At 23.8% G+C, this 16,407-nt stretch overlaps 5 protein-coding genes across 5 annotated transcripts; 3 read left to right on the top strand and 2 right to left on the bottom strand. All coding sequences in view use genetic code 6, as the record gives it.

Annotated features, from left to right (window-relative positions):
* Window positions 1-598: 598 nt before the first annotated feature.
* TTHERM_01049260 (dual-specificity kinase domain protein) lies at window positions 599-3,636 on the top strand (the record flags this gene model as incomplete). Its single annotated transcript, XM_001025521.2, has 5 exons — window positions 599-1,114; window positions 1,469-1,724; window positions 2,261-2,573; window positions 2,759-2,927; window positions 3,028-3,636. 5 exons carry the CDS (start codon window positions 599-601, stop codon window positions 3,634-3,636), a joined length of 1,863 nt encoding a protein of 620 aa, XP_001025521.2.
* A 195-nt stretch (window positions 3,637-3,831) lies between these two features.
* TTHERM_001049259 (hypothetical protein) lies at window positions 3,832-4,164 on the bottom strand (the record flags this gene model as incomplete). Its single annotated transcript, XM_012800448.1, has 1 exon — window positions 3,832-4,164. The coding sequence occupies one exon, from the start codon at window positions 4,162-4,164 to the stop codon at window positions 3,832-3,834; it is 333 nt and encodes a 110-aa protein (XP_012655902.1).
* A 1,257-nt stretch (window positions 4,165-5,421) lies between these two features.
* Window positions 5,422-6,358, bottom strand: TTHERM_001049258 (hypothetical protein; the record flags this gene model as incomplete). Its single annotated transcript, XM_012800447.1, has 2 exons — window positions 6,295-6,358; window positions 5,422-5,531 (listed from the first exon to the last, which is right to left on the bottom strand). The coding sequence occupies exons 1-2, from the start codon at window positions 6,320-6,322 to the stop codon at window positions 5,422-5,424; spliced, it is 138 nt and encodes a 45-aa protein (XP_012655901.1). The 5' UTR covers window positions 6,323-6,358.
* Window positions 6,359-6,416: 58 nt separating this feature from the next.
* TTHERM_01049270 (tesmin TSO1-like CXC domain protein) lies at window positions 6,417-10,102 on the top strand (the record flags this gene model as incomplete). The annotated part of the gene is made up of 4 exons (XM_001025522.2): window positions 6,417-6,652; window positions 6,812-7,174; window positions 7,454-8,570; window positions 8,627-10,102. The coding sequence occupies 4 exons, from the start codon at window positions 6,417-6,419 to the stop codon at window positions 10,100-10,102; spliced, it is 3,192 nt and encodes a 1,063-aa protein (XP_001025522.2).
* Window positions 10,103-11,655: 1,553 nt separating this feature from the next.
* On the top strand, window positions 11,656-15,467 carry TTHERM_01049280 (tesmin TSO1-like CXC domain protein; the record flags this gene model as incomplete). The annotated part of the gene is made up of 6 exons (XM_001025523.2): window positions 11,656-11,701; window positions 11,852-11,963; window positions 12,108-12,209; window positions 12,542-12,955; window positions 13,033-14,713; window positions 14,877-15,467. The coding sequence occupies 6 exons, from the start codon at window positions 11,656-11,658 to the stop codon at window positions 15,465-15,467; spliced, it is 2,946 nt and encodes a 981-aa protein (XP_001025523.2).
* Between the last annotated feature and the right edge of the window lie 940 nt (window positions 15,468-16,407).

Raw genomic sequence — 16,407 nt, 5'->3', positions numbered from 1 at the left:
TAAACATACTAGTTATTAAAATAAGAAAAAATTAGCTAATATATCCAAGTATATTATAGAGTTATTTATTTGTATAATTTTTGCATTGGTTTATACTATAAAATATAGGAATGAATCAATAAAGGACTGTATGAGTGAGTGGACAAGCTTGTTAAATAAATAAATAAATGATTAATTAATTAATTCAATGAATAATAATTGAAAAAGTATACTTGACAAACAACAAAATAATTAATTTAAGAAAAGAATTATAATTAAATATAGAGCCAACTAACCAAGTCAAGTATTAGTAATATCACTAGAAAGCCACAGATAATAAATCTTTGACTTTTAATAGGATTCATACAAATTATTTCAGAATCAATTAGCAAAATAATAGCTTTTGGATAGAATCTTTAAAAATATTGTTTCGTTGAATGACCATAAATAAATATAAACCAGAATATTTATTAAAATCACTGTTACTTGAAAAAACAAAGAAAGAATTAAACTACTCTCAAAATAGCAAAGAGAGTTTCTTGATTATTTATAGGATTAACAATTTTGAGCTTCAAATTTGGTACAAGCTACCATCAATATACAACTTATTTATTATTGGATGAATACATTGAAAAATATGGGGTTAGATTGCGAGCGTAGTTCTCTTAATGTTTCAGAGCTCTTACAATATAATACCCATAGCATTGACGAAGAAGATGAAATTTCATATGAGAATTAAAATGAAAATTTGAAAACGGAAGATGATGAAAACAACCAAAACGAATAAAGGAGTGACGGTTTACTTACAGAGAGAAAATATTTTAAAGAAAATAGTTCTGTTTAAGTGGAATCAGAAAACGCTGCGTACATGAACAGTTAAGTTAATTCAATTCGCTTGAGCAGTATTTCCTTTGATTATCTTAATCCTTCTTCATATGAAAATTCTTCTAGCGATATTTCGAGATCACCTTCTCCACTTAAATTGAGTAGAATGGGTGGGTTCTCTCCTGAGGCTAAACGCAAATCTTCTAAAAGCTTTTTAAAAATTTCGATTCCTTTAAGAAAGTAGAGTCTTTCTAATTCTGGAAGGAAGTCTTACCATGATAAGTATATTACCCTTGAAAAAATAGGATAAGTAAATAAATATATTAATAATATATTGAATAAATTGAGATAAAAGTCATTGAAAATTGTTAGCCCCCCTTTTTATAAATATAACAAAATTTTACTTCTAGTAAAAATATTTTAGCTTAAATACTTATCGTTTTTGTGAGCATTTAAAATCAGAACAAACTAATTTTCAAAAACAATTAGTAATTTTTATTCTTTTTTTTTTTTTGAAAAGTTAAGGACATTAAGCTCTCTCCTCTTCTTAAAAAAAAGCATATAATTTATTAAATTAATATCTTTGTACGTTACTTTAATTACTATCACTATCTATGTGTTTATTCTTAAAATTAATTTGAATGTTCCAAATTTATTAATAAAGGGATCTTTGGGATTAGTAAGCAGATGCAAGTGCGTGAGTACTTAAAAAGATTATGCTGTAAAAACAATAGGTTTCAAAGATGGAGAACACCTTTTGAATATTTCAAGGGAGTTTTTTTTACTATAGAGCTTAAAGCACCCAAATGTTGTGAGAACTTACGATCTTTTCATTGAAAATAAAAAATGCTATATAATATTAGACTATGTAGTTGGATTTTCATTGTAAGATTACTTAGAAAAGCACCAAAAAATGAGTGGTAATATTTTTTTAAAAAAATTGTCATAGCAATTTGAAAAATGTAAAAATACATCTGTGCTTTGTAATTCAATGCATTAATTAAATTAGATTAATTAGTAATATTTTTTTGCGTTAGAGAATATCTGACATTGAGCATATCAAATACCTCAAGAATTTTTAATTTTTTTGTTTGGAAATATCTATCTTCCTTGCTTTGCGTTTATATTTAGAGCAATAAAAAGAATTGTTAATTTCCACAAAATCTTTTGTAAAAAAAAATATACAAATTCGTAAGAGATTTCATTGATTTACTAGGAATGAATCCTTAATTAATTGATAGAATTTTTTATTTAATGTAAATTAAAGTTAAATTAAAATCATTCATCATTATTACTGTTAAAAAAATAAATCTTTTGTAAATCAAAAATTTTCTTCTATTGTTATAGTAGATGAAAGTATGAATGAATCAATAAATGATTGAATTATGCACAGATAGTTCTAATTTTATTTGCATTCTAAATCTAAATAAATCTCATATTTACCTTTATTAACTAGAGGAGTACACTAAATTTGTAATTATAGAGTCACTAAAAGCTATATAATACTTACACTAAAAAGGTGTTTGTCATCGTGATATCACTTCCAATAATATTTTAATTGACGAAAAAAAGAATTCAATTAAATTGATCGATTTTTCAAACTCTAAAACATGCGATTTTAGAAGAATGATGACGAAGACTGGTACGATAAGCTTTATGGCTCCAGAGATTTTTAAAGAGCAAGAGTATGATAAATAAGTTGATATGTGGTCATTGGGAATAGTGACGTTTTAATTATTAACTGGATAACTCCCATTCTATTCTGCAAAGTAATTTTATTTTAAATTGGATGATTATTAATAGATGTATTTCTAACAAAAATTTAATACTTGAATGGTTAATTTTTAATGATTATGCCAACAAGGTTAAATATTAACAATAATTTGATATATTTTTTAATTTATTAAAATTTTAAATATCATATGTTGTAATGAACAATTTTAATAATAACTAGTGAATAAATTTTGATATAAGACATATAAAAGAAAGGATTAGACATCTCTTAATAAAATAAACTTTTGGCTCATATAAGTACTAGTGGGTTAGACTTCCTCTCTTAAATACTCAAAAAGAATCCAAGAGAAAGACTTACACCTTCTTAAGCTTTATGCCATCCGTGGCTTGTAAATAAAAATCTAAAAATATTCTTATTTACTTACTTACTTACTTCTTTTTTTATCATATCTATTAAATAATAAAAATTAAAATATTATATTTGTTTAGAAATAGGTTAACCTAATGTGCTAATTCAAAAAATTTAGCAAAAAGAGATTAGGATTTTCATCAAAAAGCCCTATAAAATCTGGAAAGTCTACTGTAAATGAAATCATTAGCTAAGAGTTAACCTCAGATTTTTCCCTAAATTCTGAGTAGTAAAAACTAGAAACACATTCTACATATCATAATTTTATAGAAGAGATATAAGTGAAGCAATAAAATACTCACAGCTAAGCACTTTCATAAAGCAATTTAGACACTTTGGCTAATGAAAACTTAGAGCCTATTTCATTTGAAGATTAAATTAAGCTAAATTAAATTACTAATTGTGAAGAAAATTAAGCTAATTCTATTTAAAATACAACAAAAAATTCTCCTAATATTATACCAATACCAATAACTAGTTAAATTGAAAAAAGTACAGTCTTGACTCCATGTAATAGATTCACAAATTCAAGTAATCCATAGCCATAATCCCCTCCTAACTGCGCTTAAGCACAAAAGTTTTCAAATAATAATGATACTAATTTTAATAGTAAAGCCATACTTGATTAAAATTTAGATATAAGAAAGCGCTCACGTAGCAGTATTTACTATTCTTAAATTCAAAGCTGATCTGAGAATAATAAAAAAATCAAATCTTAGCAACAAACAAAAATAAAATTAAAATATTACTTGTAAAAAACAAAGTTATGCCACATTTAATTATTATTTATTATTTCAACTAACAAACTCACTCAAACAAACATGCTTAAACACTTATATGAAATCTAGTAATTAATTTTAATAATAATAGCAAGCCTATATTTATCATACATACATACTTAAAAGCCTAGATAAATCTTTACTTAAAAAATAAACACTATTAAGATCTTCATATAATTTAAACATTTTTTTACTGTTAAAAACTAACTATTCACAAATTTATTTATGACTAAAATGAAATGAAATCTTCTTCTTATCCTTTCCTACCAAATAGATAGATAGATAGTACTTTAAAATATCTTATTTCAAAATAAACGAAATGAAGCTACTAGTTTTGTATTATCTTGTTATAACTCTGTTTTTGAAATGAAAAACAATTATACTTACCTACGCATGGACGTATTCACATTTTTCAAATATGAATAATAAAATATTCATACATAAATTATTATTTTAAATTATCTTCCATATTTTAATTATTAATTATATCAATTCACTAAAGATAAAATATTTAAGGTACCTTTTATTCTCTACATTTCTTTAGACATTAAAAAATTATAATTAAATAAATAATCATTTCTGTATATATTTTTCAGTATATCTAATTGTAAAACTCAAATCAAATATTCAATTTAAGTATTATCATATATTCACTCAATTTTTTTTTCTAATTCACACTAACAAAATGCTATAAATTTACTAGAATTTTTATTTATAATATTTATTTAAGTTAATTTTATATTTTTTTACTCAAATTTTTAATTTTTATTTAAAATAATTAAAATTTTTTTATTTAAAACTTTTATTTCAGTTAATTAATTATTTTTATTATTTCATTTAATTAATTATTTTTTTTATTTAAGTAAATTTATTATTTTTGAAGTAAAACAATTTATTTATATTGTTTTTTGCTTCTAAATTTTTAATTTAAAAAATCATTTTAGATATTATTAAACAATTTCTACAATATTAAATAATTCAAATAGAGAGTAAGTTTTAAAAAAGATACATCGATGATACCTTGTTTGTATCCTTACAAAAACAAATTAAAAATAGTTTATATTAAAATGCCAAATCAAAAAAAACATTAATTTTATTATTACTTTTAAATAATCTAAGTATCCAAAAAATCAAAATATATTATATACCACTCATTTCTGAATATTTAGCAAATAATAACTTGAGATTTTAGATCACTTATTTTAAAAATTAAAATTTATTTTAAAAAAACATTTATAGTCTTTGAAAAGATCATATCACTGATATATGTTTGGATATTTTAGCAATCACATTTTTAGAGTATTGATTATAATAATTGAAAATTTAATCAATTTAAAAATAAATTAAAAAAAATAAGTAAAAGATGGTAAATAATCATAAATTTTATTTGATTATATTTACATATTATTGTAATAAGATGCCTTTTTTTAGAAAAAATATAATCGTTTAAATTTTCAATTAGAAGAAAGATTTATTACATTGTGGGAAATAAAGCATAGAGAGATTATATGTTTAAATTTAAATTCAAATTTGAACGCACGCATGTATATATATGTATATGAATCTTGATTTAGAACTCTTTTATTATAAAAAATTAATGATTAAAATTATGAGCAGTTTATCTTATTCAATAGTAATCTATTATATATAACTATGTTTCGAGATTGAAAATTTTACTAAAATACTTAGCTTTATTCAGCAAATTTTTAATTTGCAAAAAACTACTTAGATAAAAATCTTTTGGCAAATTTTTGAACAACTTACTTATTCTTTTTTGAATGAGTCAGTCAGTCCCATTAAATTTGCTTTTTTTTAATAAAAAAATAAATTATATATATTTTCCTTATATTCAAAAGTAAAGGAAAACTAATATTAATATTTAAATAAAAGTGTACTTCCTTCGTTCCTATCTTTTTTTTCTTTTTTGTGATAAATAAAAGTAAGTTTCAAATATATATTTTTTGGGTGAAATTAAAAGTTTTATCGAAATAAGCATTTATTAGTAATATAAATAAAATTAATATCTTTTATTTTTGGCGGTATTTTTAGAATTAGCGAGTTTTAAGAGTTAAATACATTCATTTATTTTCAAATAATCAAATGTATTTTTGAATATTTTTTGTCTAGAGAAGAGAAAATAATAAAGAGAAGTCAAATGTGGTATTTATATTCTGCGAAGCAAAAGAAAAATATTATTGTTATTAGATAAAGGTAAGAATAAAATAAGTGGGGAATATTGCATTTGAATTTAAAAATAAATTTGGTGCGAAAAGCAAAACCTTAGATTTCAAAATTTAATTAATAAAATTTAATAAATTCTTGCTCAGCGATAAATTTGATTTGAGAGAAGAATTAAATGAATTAAGATTAGATGAATAATATAAGCACTGCATAATACTGTATTGAATGTATGTATGGGCTTTGATATTTGATAAATCATTGTAATCAAAAAAAACAAAAATAAATAAATAAATAAAAAACTCATAGCTTATAAATCTCAACAAAAAATAAATTAATCAAAAAAATTAAATAATAAATAGAAACTTAAAGAGAGCAAATTCTTATTACCAAGCCTATATTAAGCTGAACTCTTCATATCGTTGCTAGCTTGGGTGCAATTAAATTGCTAACTTTTAATAAAAATAATATATTGAAGTCTATAAAAAGGAAATTTTACATTTAGTTTGTTGATGAAGAATAATTACTTTGATAATAATTCCCATAAATAATAATAGTAGCAATTCATTTCTACTCCTTGTAAGAATGATAAATTTGATTTATCTGATGACCAAATTCTTAATTCTAATAGAAAGATCGATGATCCATTCCATTCTTACTGCTAGAATAATCTTTCTCCTATCAATAACTTTCAATTTATGGCTAAAACTCATTTCATGGCATCACCTATATAGCAAAATAACAAGAGGTAAAAAATAAATTATATCATTATTCTTGCAAAAAATTCATTGAAATTAATATTCATTTATGCAACAAAAATCAATCCTCTCATCTACTTATTTATGAAGAAATATTTGAAAAAAAATCTTAGGCTAATATTTATTATTTTTTTTTATCACTCAAATAGCTATAAAAATATGAAGAATGTTTTTAGTCCTGCTCCTGTTTCTCATAATGCTTAATATGGTAAATACCCTCCTATAGGATATAACCCAGTTCATATGATTCCACCACCAATTCACCATCACGAATATGGTCATTTACAAAAAGATGAATTTGACTCAGATTATCATTAGCACTACCCACATGGCCATAAAGCAGCGACTACCCCTGTCATAAGTAAGCAATAACCTATTATATTGCTTAACGGAAAACCTGCTAACTACCCATCTAGCAAGCTTTCTCATTTTGCCAACCAACCATTAAACGAAAACCACAGTAACTACTATGTCTACTAGTCTCCTGTATTTAAAATGACTTTCAACAACAAGTAATAATAGATTTCAAAAAATAATTAAATAAATAAAGCTTTTAACTTTGAGTTTTTAATTAATTAATTAATCAATAATAATGTTAAGAAAGGATATTTTAACACTCTAATTTTTATTTAGGATTGGCTTTTTAAGAATTATATGATTGATTAAATTAAGATTTTGGCGCGACACATTTAAATTTATTAATTTTACAAACGATTAAAAATATTTGCAAATATCTTTAATTTTTTATCCATTAAAGTTTTATATATTTATCTTTTTTTTTATTAAAAAAGAAACTAGTTCGAAAAATTTATTGATTCAGATTTTAATAAAGTGTATGTTGATGATTTCTAACTTTAAAGCTGTGGAACTAAATAAGTAATTCCTAAGCCATAAGACTCTGAAAATGAAAACCATCAAATATCTTATAAAAGAGTGATTCAATTTCATGACGAAAATGATGATGAGTGCTAAGAAGAATAAAGATAAGATGAAAAAAACTAAAAGAAAAGTGGGCCTTCTATAATGAATGCCAAAAATCCAGTAAAAAAAGGAGATGTTTAAAATTCACATAAGTCATACAATCTATTTGAAGAAAATAACAATATTCAATAAAATGCAGCCTTATTTGATTCTTAGAATACATAAATGACTTTCAATCCTTACAAAAATAGTCAAAGTAGTTAAATCAGCGACAATGCTACTACAGTTAAGAAAAACACAGACTTGCAAATTTAATCTTCAGATTTTATTTAAACTGCAGAAAAACCTTAACAGTAGCAAAAGCGTAAACTCTTTGAGTCTCCTCAAAGGAATGATGATAGAGATTTACACACTCCTTCTACTAAAAAGAAGTCTAGTTAGCTTCTTACTGGAAATAACTAAATTACATCATAACTTAGCAAAAAGAAAGAGGATAAAGTTGAATAAAAGAAGCAATCAAAAAAAGATAAGCTTCTCTAGCTTGAAAATGAATAGATTTAACTTTCCTCCAAAAAAGCTGAGAGCCAAAATATTGAGGAGGAGGAAGAAGAGGAAGAAAATTTAAAAAATCCTCCTATTGAAAAATCTACTGCTGAGAAGGAAGATGATCATGAAAATATGCATGAAGATGAAGACCATATTGAAAAACAATCTAATTCTTCAGGGGACTCTAATTTAGCTCCATACACAGCTCAAAACTCTTCAATAAAACCTGCTAATCATGCAGAAGATAGAAAAATTTGTTGTAACTGCAAAAGAACAAAATGTTTAAAATTATATTGTGAATGCTTTGCTGCTTCAAGAATGTGTGAAGGTTGTACTTGCTAAGGTTGCTTTAACAAACCTGAATTCGAAGCAATGAGAAAAGAGGCTAGGTAAGCTATCCTTGAAAGAAATAATAGTGCTTTTGATCCAAAGATTGATAGTGTAATAATTTAATTGTATTTATCTACCATATTTTATAATATATAATTTAAAAACAGTAAAGTAAACTCAAATAATTATGCAATGAAGAAGGAGTTGACAACGAATAAAAGGTACACAGCAAAGGGTGTAACTGTAAAAAGAGTAACTGCCTAAAGAAATATTGTGAGTGTTATTAGTTGGGAGTTAAGTGTACTAAACTTTGTAAGTGTGATAATTGCAGAAATAATATTAACCATCCTCATTCTCATGAAGAACCAGATTCCAGATTGAATGCTACTCCTTCAGCTTCTAATATCTTAACAAGCACAGGAAAGGTTCCTTAAAATCATCGTTCCCAACCTAACTAATTAAATTTAGCATAAAATGAATATTCCTAATATAATTAATATAATTATTACTATGGTTAAGAAAATTACTAACCTTACTACTACTAGTTACCTTACCCTTATTACTACAATGACTATTATATGATTAATCAAGAAGAATAAGGTGAAAATTCTGCTGGTCCTCATATCCTTTCTCATTACGAACACCCATACTAATATGGATATGATCATTACAATTTCCCATAAGGTCCCCATTAGTAAAATGGTAAAAACAGCAAAAAATATCCTCCATAATATCCACAATCAGCATACTAGTATGAATAACTATCTAATAGAAAGAGAGGATTAAAGTAAGGTAACTACTACGATGAATAGTAATACTACGATAACTATGGATATCCTTATATGCCTTATCCTGAAAAGAAAAGAAAACAAGCTCCTGCTGATGAAAAACTATTGGATGCTCAAAATATAGTTAAAGAATCCAACGATGAGCTTGGCGTAAATAAAGAAATTAGTGATCAATAGGTATCAAAGCAATTTATTTCTCCAAGATTTAAAGAAAATTCCATGAATGAAATTCAAGAAGAACAACAAGTTTAAATTAAAAAGGAGGAAATTTAATTCAAAAAAGATTAAAAGATATAGAAAATTAAGCTTGAATATGACAGCTCTATAAAACAAAAGCTGAAAAAAGAAGAAATTGAATAAGTCAAAACAATTAATGAAGCTATTGAAGAAGAAAATCTTGAAAATGGAGAATAAATTGAGGAAAATCAAAATAGCAAATCTTTGGAAGAATAAGATTTACATTAACAATAAATTGAAAATTTATAGTAAAGTGATGCTGAAGAGGATATAGAAAGTGAAGAAATTCAAAATACCATAAACTAAAAGACTAAAAAGTAACCCGCTAAAAAAGAGGATAAAAAAAGCAAAAAAAGTAAAAAGGAAAATGTCTCCTTAAATGTTGAAATCACCAAATCTCCCCATAATACAAGAAAAAACCAAAATTCAAAGATTTAAGAAGACAAACCAAAGCAATAAGCCAGCCAAAAGTAGTCAGCAAAAAAAGCTGCAGTTCCTACTAGTTCCAACAAGAAAAAAGATAAAAAAAGTATTTAAAAAGAAGAAGTTGAAGAAAAGCAACTCCCCTCTTCTAATTCAAAAAGATCTAATTCAAAAAAACAAAAAAATGTTTCTTGAAAAAAATACTGTAAAATTATACACATATTGATTGATTGATATGGTAAATTTTATAAGATTAGATCAAACTAATAACAATTTTCCTTTTCCATGATTTTTTTTATCAGAAACCACTTGAAAAAAAAATCATAATTTATGGCTCAAGAACTTTATTATAAACTTACCATCTATTTCTGATAATAATAACAAAGAAATTCTGCAAAAAAAATATTACTTTAAATTAAAGAAATTAATTTTATTATCTATCTACCTATAATCAGATCCATAAATCTAAACTATAAAATAATAAAATAAATAAATGTATATATTAAATTAAATACTTGAAAATTATATAAATAAATAAAATAAAAATGTATTATAAATATTATCTATATTCATCACATATTACTTATTTTTTATCATTTCTAAAATTTTATTTACATATTTATTTTTATTTCAATTTTAGTTTACATATGTTATTTATTTTAGATTAACAAAAGTAGTTCTAATCCATTTATTTGTCTTTATTAAAAAACTTATGTCAACAAAATTTACTTAAGAAATATGAAACTATTTTATGAAAATTGATATAATTTATAATAGTTTACTAAAATTTTTTTAAAAATATTGAATTTTATGTTAATATTTTATATTATATAAATTAATTATACGCTGTAAATCTTCTTAAATTTTTCACATCCCAAGTTAAGCCCGCCATTTTTGATGATTAATATTTTGCATTTTACCTTATTTTTTAAATTAGACTTAGGATACGAGTATATAATATATTTATTGGTCCATTAATAATGGAGAAAATAATTATTTTTGTAGTATAAAAAAAAGTTTTAGTTTTATTGTTAAAACTAAAAGTATTAAATTAATTTTAAAATATAACCTATTTAAATATTGCTATGTTTAATTGTGCTAGATAATTTATTTGAGGACCTTTTTTAATATTTTTTAATGTAACAAGCAAAGAATATTCTTTAAAAATTTAGAAATAATTTTTAGAAAGTGAGAAAATGGTTTATTTTGATTTATTTGTAATAAGCAAAAGTATGATAAATTACATGGAAGCAAATATACAGTAAAAAAATAGAAAAACTGTATTAAACGAAAATTAGGATGAGTGGCAAATTTGAATTTGAAAGAGAGGGAAATTATAAACTCTTTACTAATTTTAAATTTCTTCTCTTTTTTTAAATTAGGAAGTATTAGTTAATTAATATCAAGCATTAAAAAAGATTTAATATCAAAATTTAATGATTGATTGATATTTGGAATAAGTTTAATATGTACATAAATTGCGCATAATAAATTATTTGCATTTATTTATTTATTTATTAATTCATTCATTCATTCATATTTATGTATGTTTCTTAATTAAATTGCTTGTTTTCAATTAATAAATCAATAAAAATACATAATAAAAAGAAATATAAAAATTAATTAAAGAAAACACTCTGTTTTTTAAAAAAGAAACAAAAAACATTAAAAAAGTTGCTACTTTAATCACCAAAACATATTAAAAGTAGTGATAAGGAAGAGTTAAACCTCATAGATCTCTAAAGAAAATGAAAGACTCAACAAAATCTAATTTGTAAACTCCAAAAAAAGAAGGTAAAACAAAATTCAAATGATATTTTTTAAATCATTTTACTGATGTTTAAGAAATTTTACTTATTTTCTTCACTTGATCAATTACCATCAAGTAGTATTAAGCATCTATGTTGCTTAATCAAGCAAAATTATATTTTAATATTATAAAAGGATTTACAAGATATGATAAGACACCTTCCGCTAAATAAATGATCTCTCCTATTAGCGAGAAAAAAATAAATGCTGCAATAAATGATAACTAAGCTATTTTTAAATCACCTATGTAATAATTTTTATATTTTTTTACCTAGCTCCAGCCTGAATCTAACTTCAAAGATTTAGATCAGGACTGTTTCAAGCATGGATTCAATAGAATAAATCTCACCTTATTAGATTTAATTGTTTTATTTTAAATTAAAAACTTTAGGATTGGCGGAAATCGTTTAATTACTGGATAAAACTTGAGTGACTCCCCTAACTACTAGGGATATGATGGCACTCCATTCCAGCCTCTGTCTTTCCCAGGCGAGTAAGAAGAGCTTATCAATTTTTCTTTTTAATATTTAGATTAATATAAATAAATAAAAAGATACACTATTAAATGGTTTTTTGTTTCTTACATAAGATTCAATTAGATATAATTATGCAGATACTCAATATTTATATTTACTTAAAAAAATTAATATTCTGCAAAATCTTATACTAATTCTAATAATTTTCCATAAGTTTTTCTATCTTCAATGTATTAGGTTACCATTTACAATTTAAATTTTGAAATTTAAAAATAAATCTTAGATTAATTTTGCTTCTTATCAATTTACTTACTTATTATATACCACTATTTTTCTATCAATTTAATAGATATCCTCCAAGCGACATTCACTTTCATAGCCCTTTTAAAAGAGACTTTACAAGCCTTGTTCATCCAATTATCCACACTCAAAATGCTTACCATAAATTATAATAATATACCAGCAACCCTTCAAGTCCATTTTAAGAGAAAAATAATATTCATCATCATCATCAACCTGAATTCGTATTGAATAACTATTTTTAATAGCACGAAGAAACAGGATAAGTGGAGAATTAGAATGGTGAAGAATAAAAAAACACTGAAAAATAAAATATAGAAACTGATTTAATTTTTAGCGAATAGAATGGTATAAGCCTATTAGCTTGTGAAACTTTAATCAAGGATGTTAGAGATTAAGAACCTAATGCATCTGGAACTGTGATAATGAAAAAACCTAAATTTATAATTGAATTTGAAAATGAGTAAGCTATTTTTAATTTACTTATTTTTTAAGAGTGTATTTTATTATTTATGTTAATTTATTTATAAATAAATATAGGACTGAACTGTAAAATTTTAAGGAAAGTGACGAATTTAAGTAATTAATAAGTAAAATAAACTTTTCAGAAAACTATTTTCAATTTGAAATTCCCTCAAACGAGTAAAATTTTAATGGAAAATCTTTGTTTAGTACAGGTTCTCGTTACTCTAAAAAAAGCTTCTCTTCTCAAAGAACCCCACCATTTAAAGGCCAAATTAGTAACAGATATATATCTCCCAATCCTTATTTCCAATTTATGATGAAAAAAAATCTTCCATATTAGTACTCAATGAATTCCTACTATTACAGCTAAGAAATGCCACCATAATCTAACTCTCCAAATGTTAAAAATAATATTTTGCATAGAAATTTAAATCATGATACTAGAGTAGTTCCTAGATAAGATGGTCCTTTTGCTAGTAATAAATCAGCTTCTTTAGTTTATTAAAATAAGTAGTTAGGAAAGTTACTCTTTGATAATAATCATGAAAAAGAAATAAGTGATAATGAAAATTCAGACTCCTAAGAGCAAATTAAGAATGTAAACAATAAGTCAAAAAAGCAAGAAGGCAGTAGCGAAGATTAATCACCATAACAAGACTCTAAATATAATTCAGTCTAAAAATAAACTAGAAAAATATTAAAGGAAAATGATGATAAAAATGACATATTTGAAGACACAAATACAATTAATTTCCCTTTAAATGAATATTAAAAGCAAAGCCTTAAAGATAAACATAAAAAAATCCATAATAAAGCAAACACCACTTTTCTTTAATAACAAATTTAAAAAATTAAAAAAAGTGCTTCATACTAAGAATAATCCCAAAATGCATCGTAAGAGATGAATGAAGATATTGAAGAAGTTTAACTTAAAAATCCCATCCTCCTTTCTTCTGCTAAAAGAAAAATCGAATAATAAAACGAAACATAAAACGATCAAATAAATGATAAGTCAGTTAATCTTAACAGTTATTCTTAAACTACTGCTAAAAAGGCTAGATCTATCTCAAAAAATGATAGTTCTCACTAAGATAGCATAAATAAAAAAAGACGCCACTTTGATACACCAAATGTCAAGAAAAATGAGTTTTCTACACCTTCAACTAAAAAAAAATATGATTCACAACAATAACAGTCAAATCAAGATTTAGTATAAAATAAAAAATCCTCTTCTAAAAATCATTTAGACTCAAAAACTCAAAGTTCTAAAAATAACAGATCTCAATAATCATAATAAAAATAAAATGAGAAAATGAATAGCTTGGTTTCTGACTTTTCAAATGAAGTTCAAAATAATTTAAAAAATTAAGCTTAATTTAATAACGAAGATGATAACAATCATAGCCACAGTGATCTTATGTGTGACCATGACCATGACCATGAACACCACCAAAGGAGTGAATTATAAGATAGAGACATGATGGCTGAAGATGAAGATTTAAGGGATGATGATGATTTGTAAGATGAAGAAAACAATCTCTAAGATATAGATGAAAACGACAAAAAGGAGTGTTGTGGTTGTAAGAAAACAAAGTGTTTGAAATTATACTGTGAATGCTTCTAAGCAATGAAATACTGTGTTGGTACAAATTGCTAAGGCTGTCTTAATAAACCAGAATACGAAGACTAGCGTAAGCATGCCATGGAACTTATTCAACAAAGAAATAGTAGTGCCTTTGATCCAAAAGCTGATAAAGTAAATAAATTATTTTTAATTTCATTTTTTTTAATTTTTAACTCTTGAAGCATCAAAATTTTGAATTATTTTTGGAAATTTTTTGGTAAAATAATTAAAATTTTTAAGATAGATTTGTTAAATATTTTTAAAAAAATTCTAAATTTTAATTTTAATTTAAAAGAGTGATTAATACTATAAGAGTGATAGTGGTACAAAGGCAATTCACAGTAAAGGATGCAATTGTAAAAAAAGTGACTGCAGAAAGAAATATTGCGAGTGCTACTAAATGGGTGCTAAGTGTACCCATCTTTGCAAATGCTACAACTGCAAAAATAGACATGATTCAAACCCTCATTACTTCAGTGGAAGTAAATAAGGAATGCCCATACACTCTCTTTACATAGACGGTGTTCCTTCTCATATTCCCCCTCCTCCTCTCCCTCATTTATTAGGAGTTCCACATTAATATCCTTTTAGAGGATCAAATTAAGCACCACCTGTAATCTTTTAATATCCTTCGATGTACCATCATCATCCTCACTCTATTTAAAATTATGGAATGTATGATAGCTGGAATTATTATCATCCTGATTATAATATTTAACGTCAGGGAGAATCATCTAATAATAACAGTAATAATCAAAATTAATAAGGATAATAAAATGTAGAATTTGATAACACTCCAAGATTTAACAGTATCAAAAGATAGTAACCTATGTATTAAAAATCTAATGTATCTGTTAAAGATTTTTAAAATTCAGTAATGGAATGAATGACAAATATAAAAAAAATATATAAATGCAAAGACTACTACTAAAAAATATCGTTTGATAACTTCAAGCATGAATTAAAAAATAATAAGTATTGAGTTCTTAAGTAGGAAATATTCTCTTTAAACGAGGATACATGTAATAAATTAAATTAAATATTAATACTTAACTAACAGAATTCAAGCTTAGTTGAATTAATTTAAAATATATTAAAAACTTATATAAAATGTTTAAAATTCTGTAATATTTATTGATCTTATTATTTCTCAGCTATTTGTTGCAAAATAATAGCTATTTACACTCATAAATGTATATATACGCAGATATTCAAAATCAAATTCAATAATTTTTCTATATATATCTAATAATTTAACTGCCAATGTAAAATTTCTTTTCTTTATTCTTAGGTCATAATTTTTGTGGTAAAAATAAAGTAAGCACCCAAAAATTTTATGTTTTTTTATTTAGAATAAAATATAAGATTAATCCCAAGCTATTTTTATTTTAACCTTTTTGTTCATATTTATCTTTTAAACGCAAAAAGAATTATTATAATTTTAATCTTATTATAGTTAAATTATCAATACTTACTTACTTATATTTATAATTTTTAAACAATAAATAAGAAAAATAAATTTGATATTTTGTTTTCGAGAATTTGATGGCAAATAGATAAAATATAAAATTGTGAATAATTATGTGGTAAACTAGTGTTCTCTAATTAAATTGAAGAAAATGAAATTATAATGCCTAGTTAATGAATTAAAATATTAAAATAGATTAATAATTTTTCTTTTTTGTTTTTTTGTTGCATTTGCTCAAGATTTTTATCAAATTATTATTACAAAAGTAAAGATTAATAATTTTAGTAACTAGTGGATGGTATTAACAAAAAGATTTAGATAGTTATAAAGAAACAAATATTTCTTATATTTTACTTAT

This window comes from Tetrahymena thermophila, assembly GCF_000189635.1.
Source record: "Tetrahymena thermophila SB210 genomic scaffold scf_8254199, whole genome shotgun sequence".
In the NCBI taxonomy this organism is placed as follows: Eukaryota; Ciliophora; class Oligohymenophorea; order Hymenostomatida; family Tetrahymenidae; genus Tetrahymena; species Tetrahymena thermophila.
This window is presented reverse-complemented; position numbering and strand designations above follow the sequence as displayed.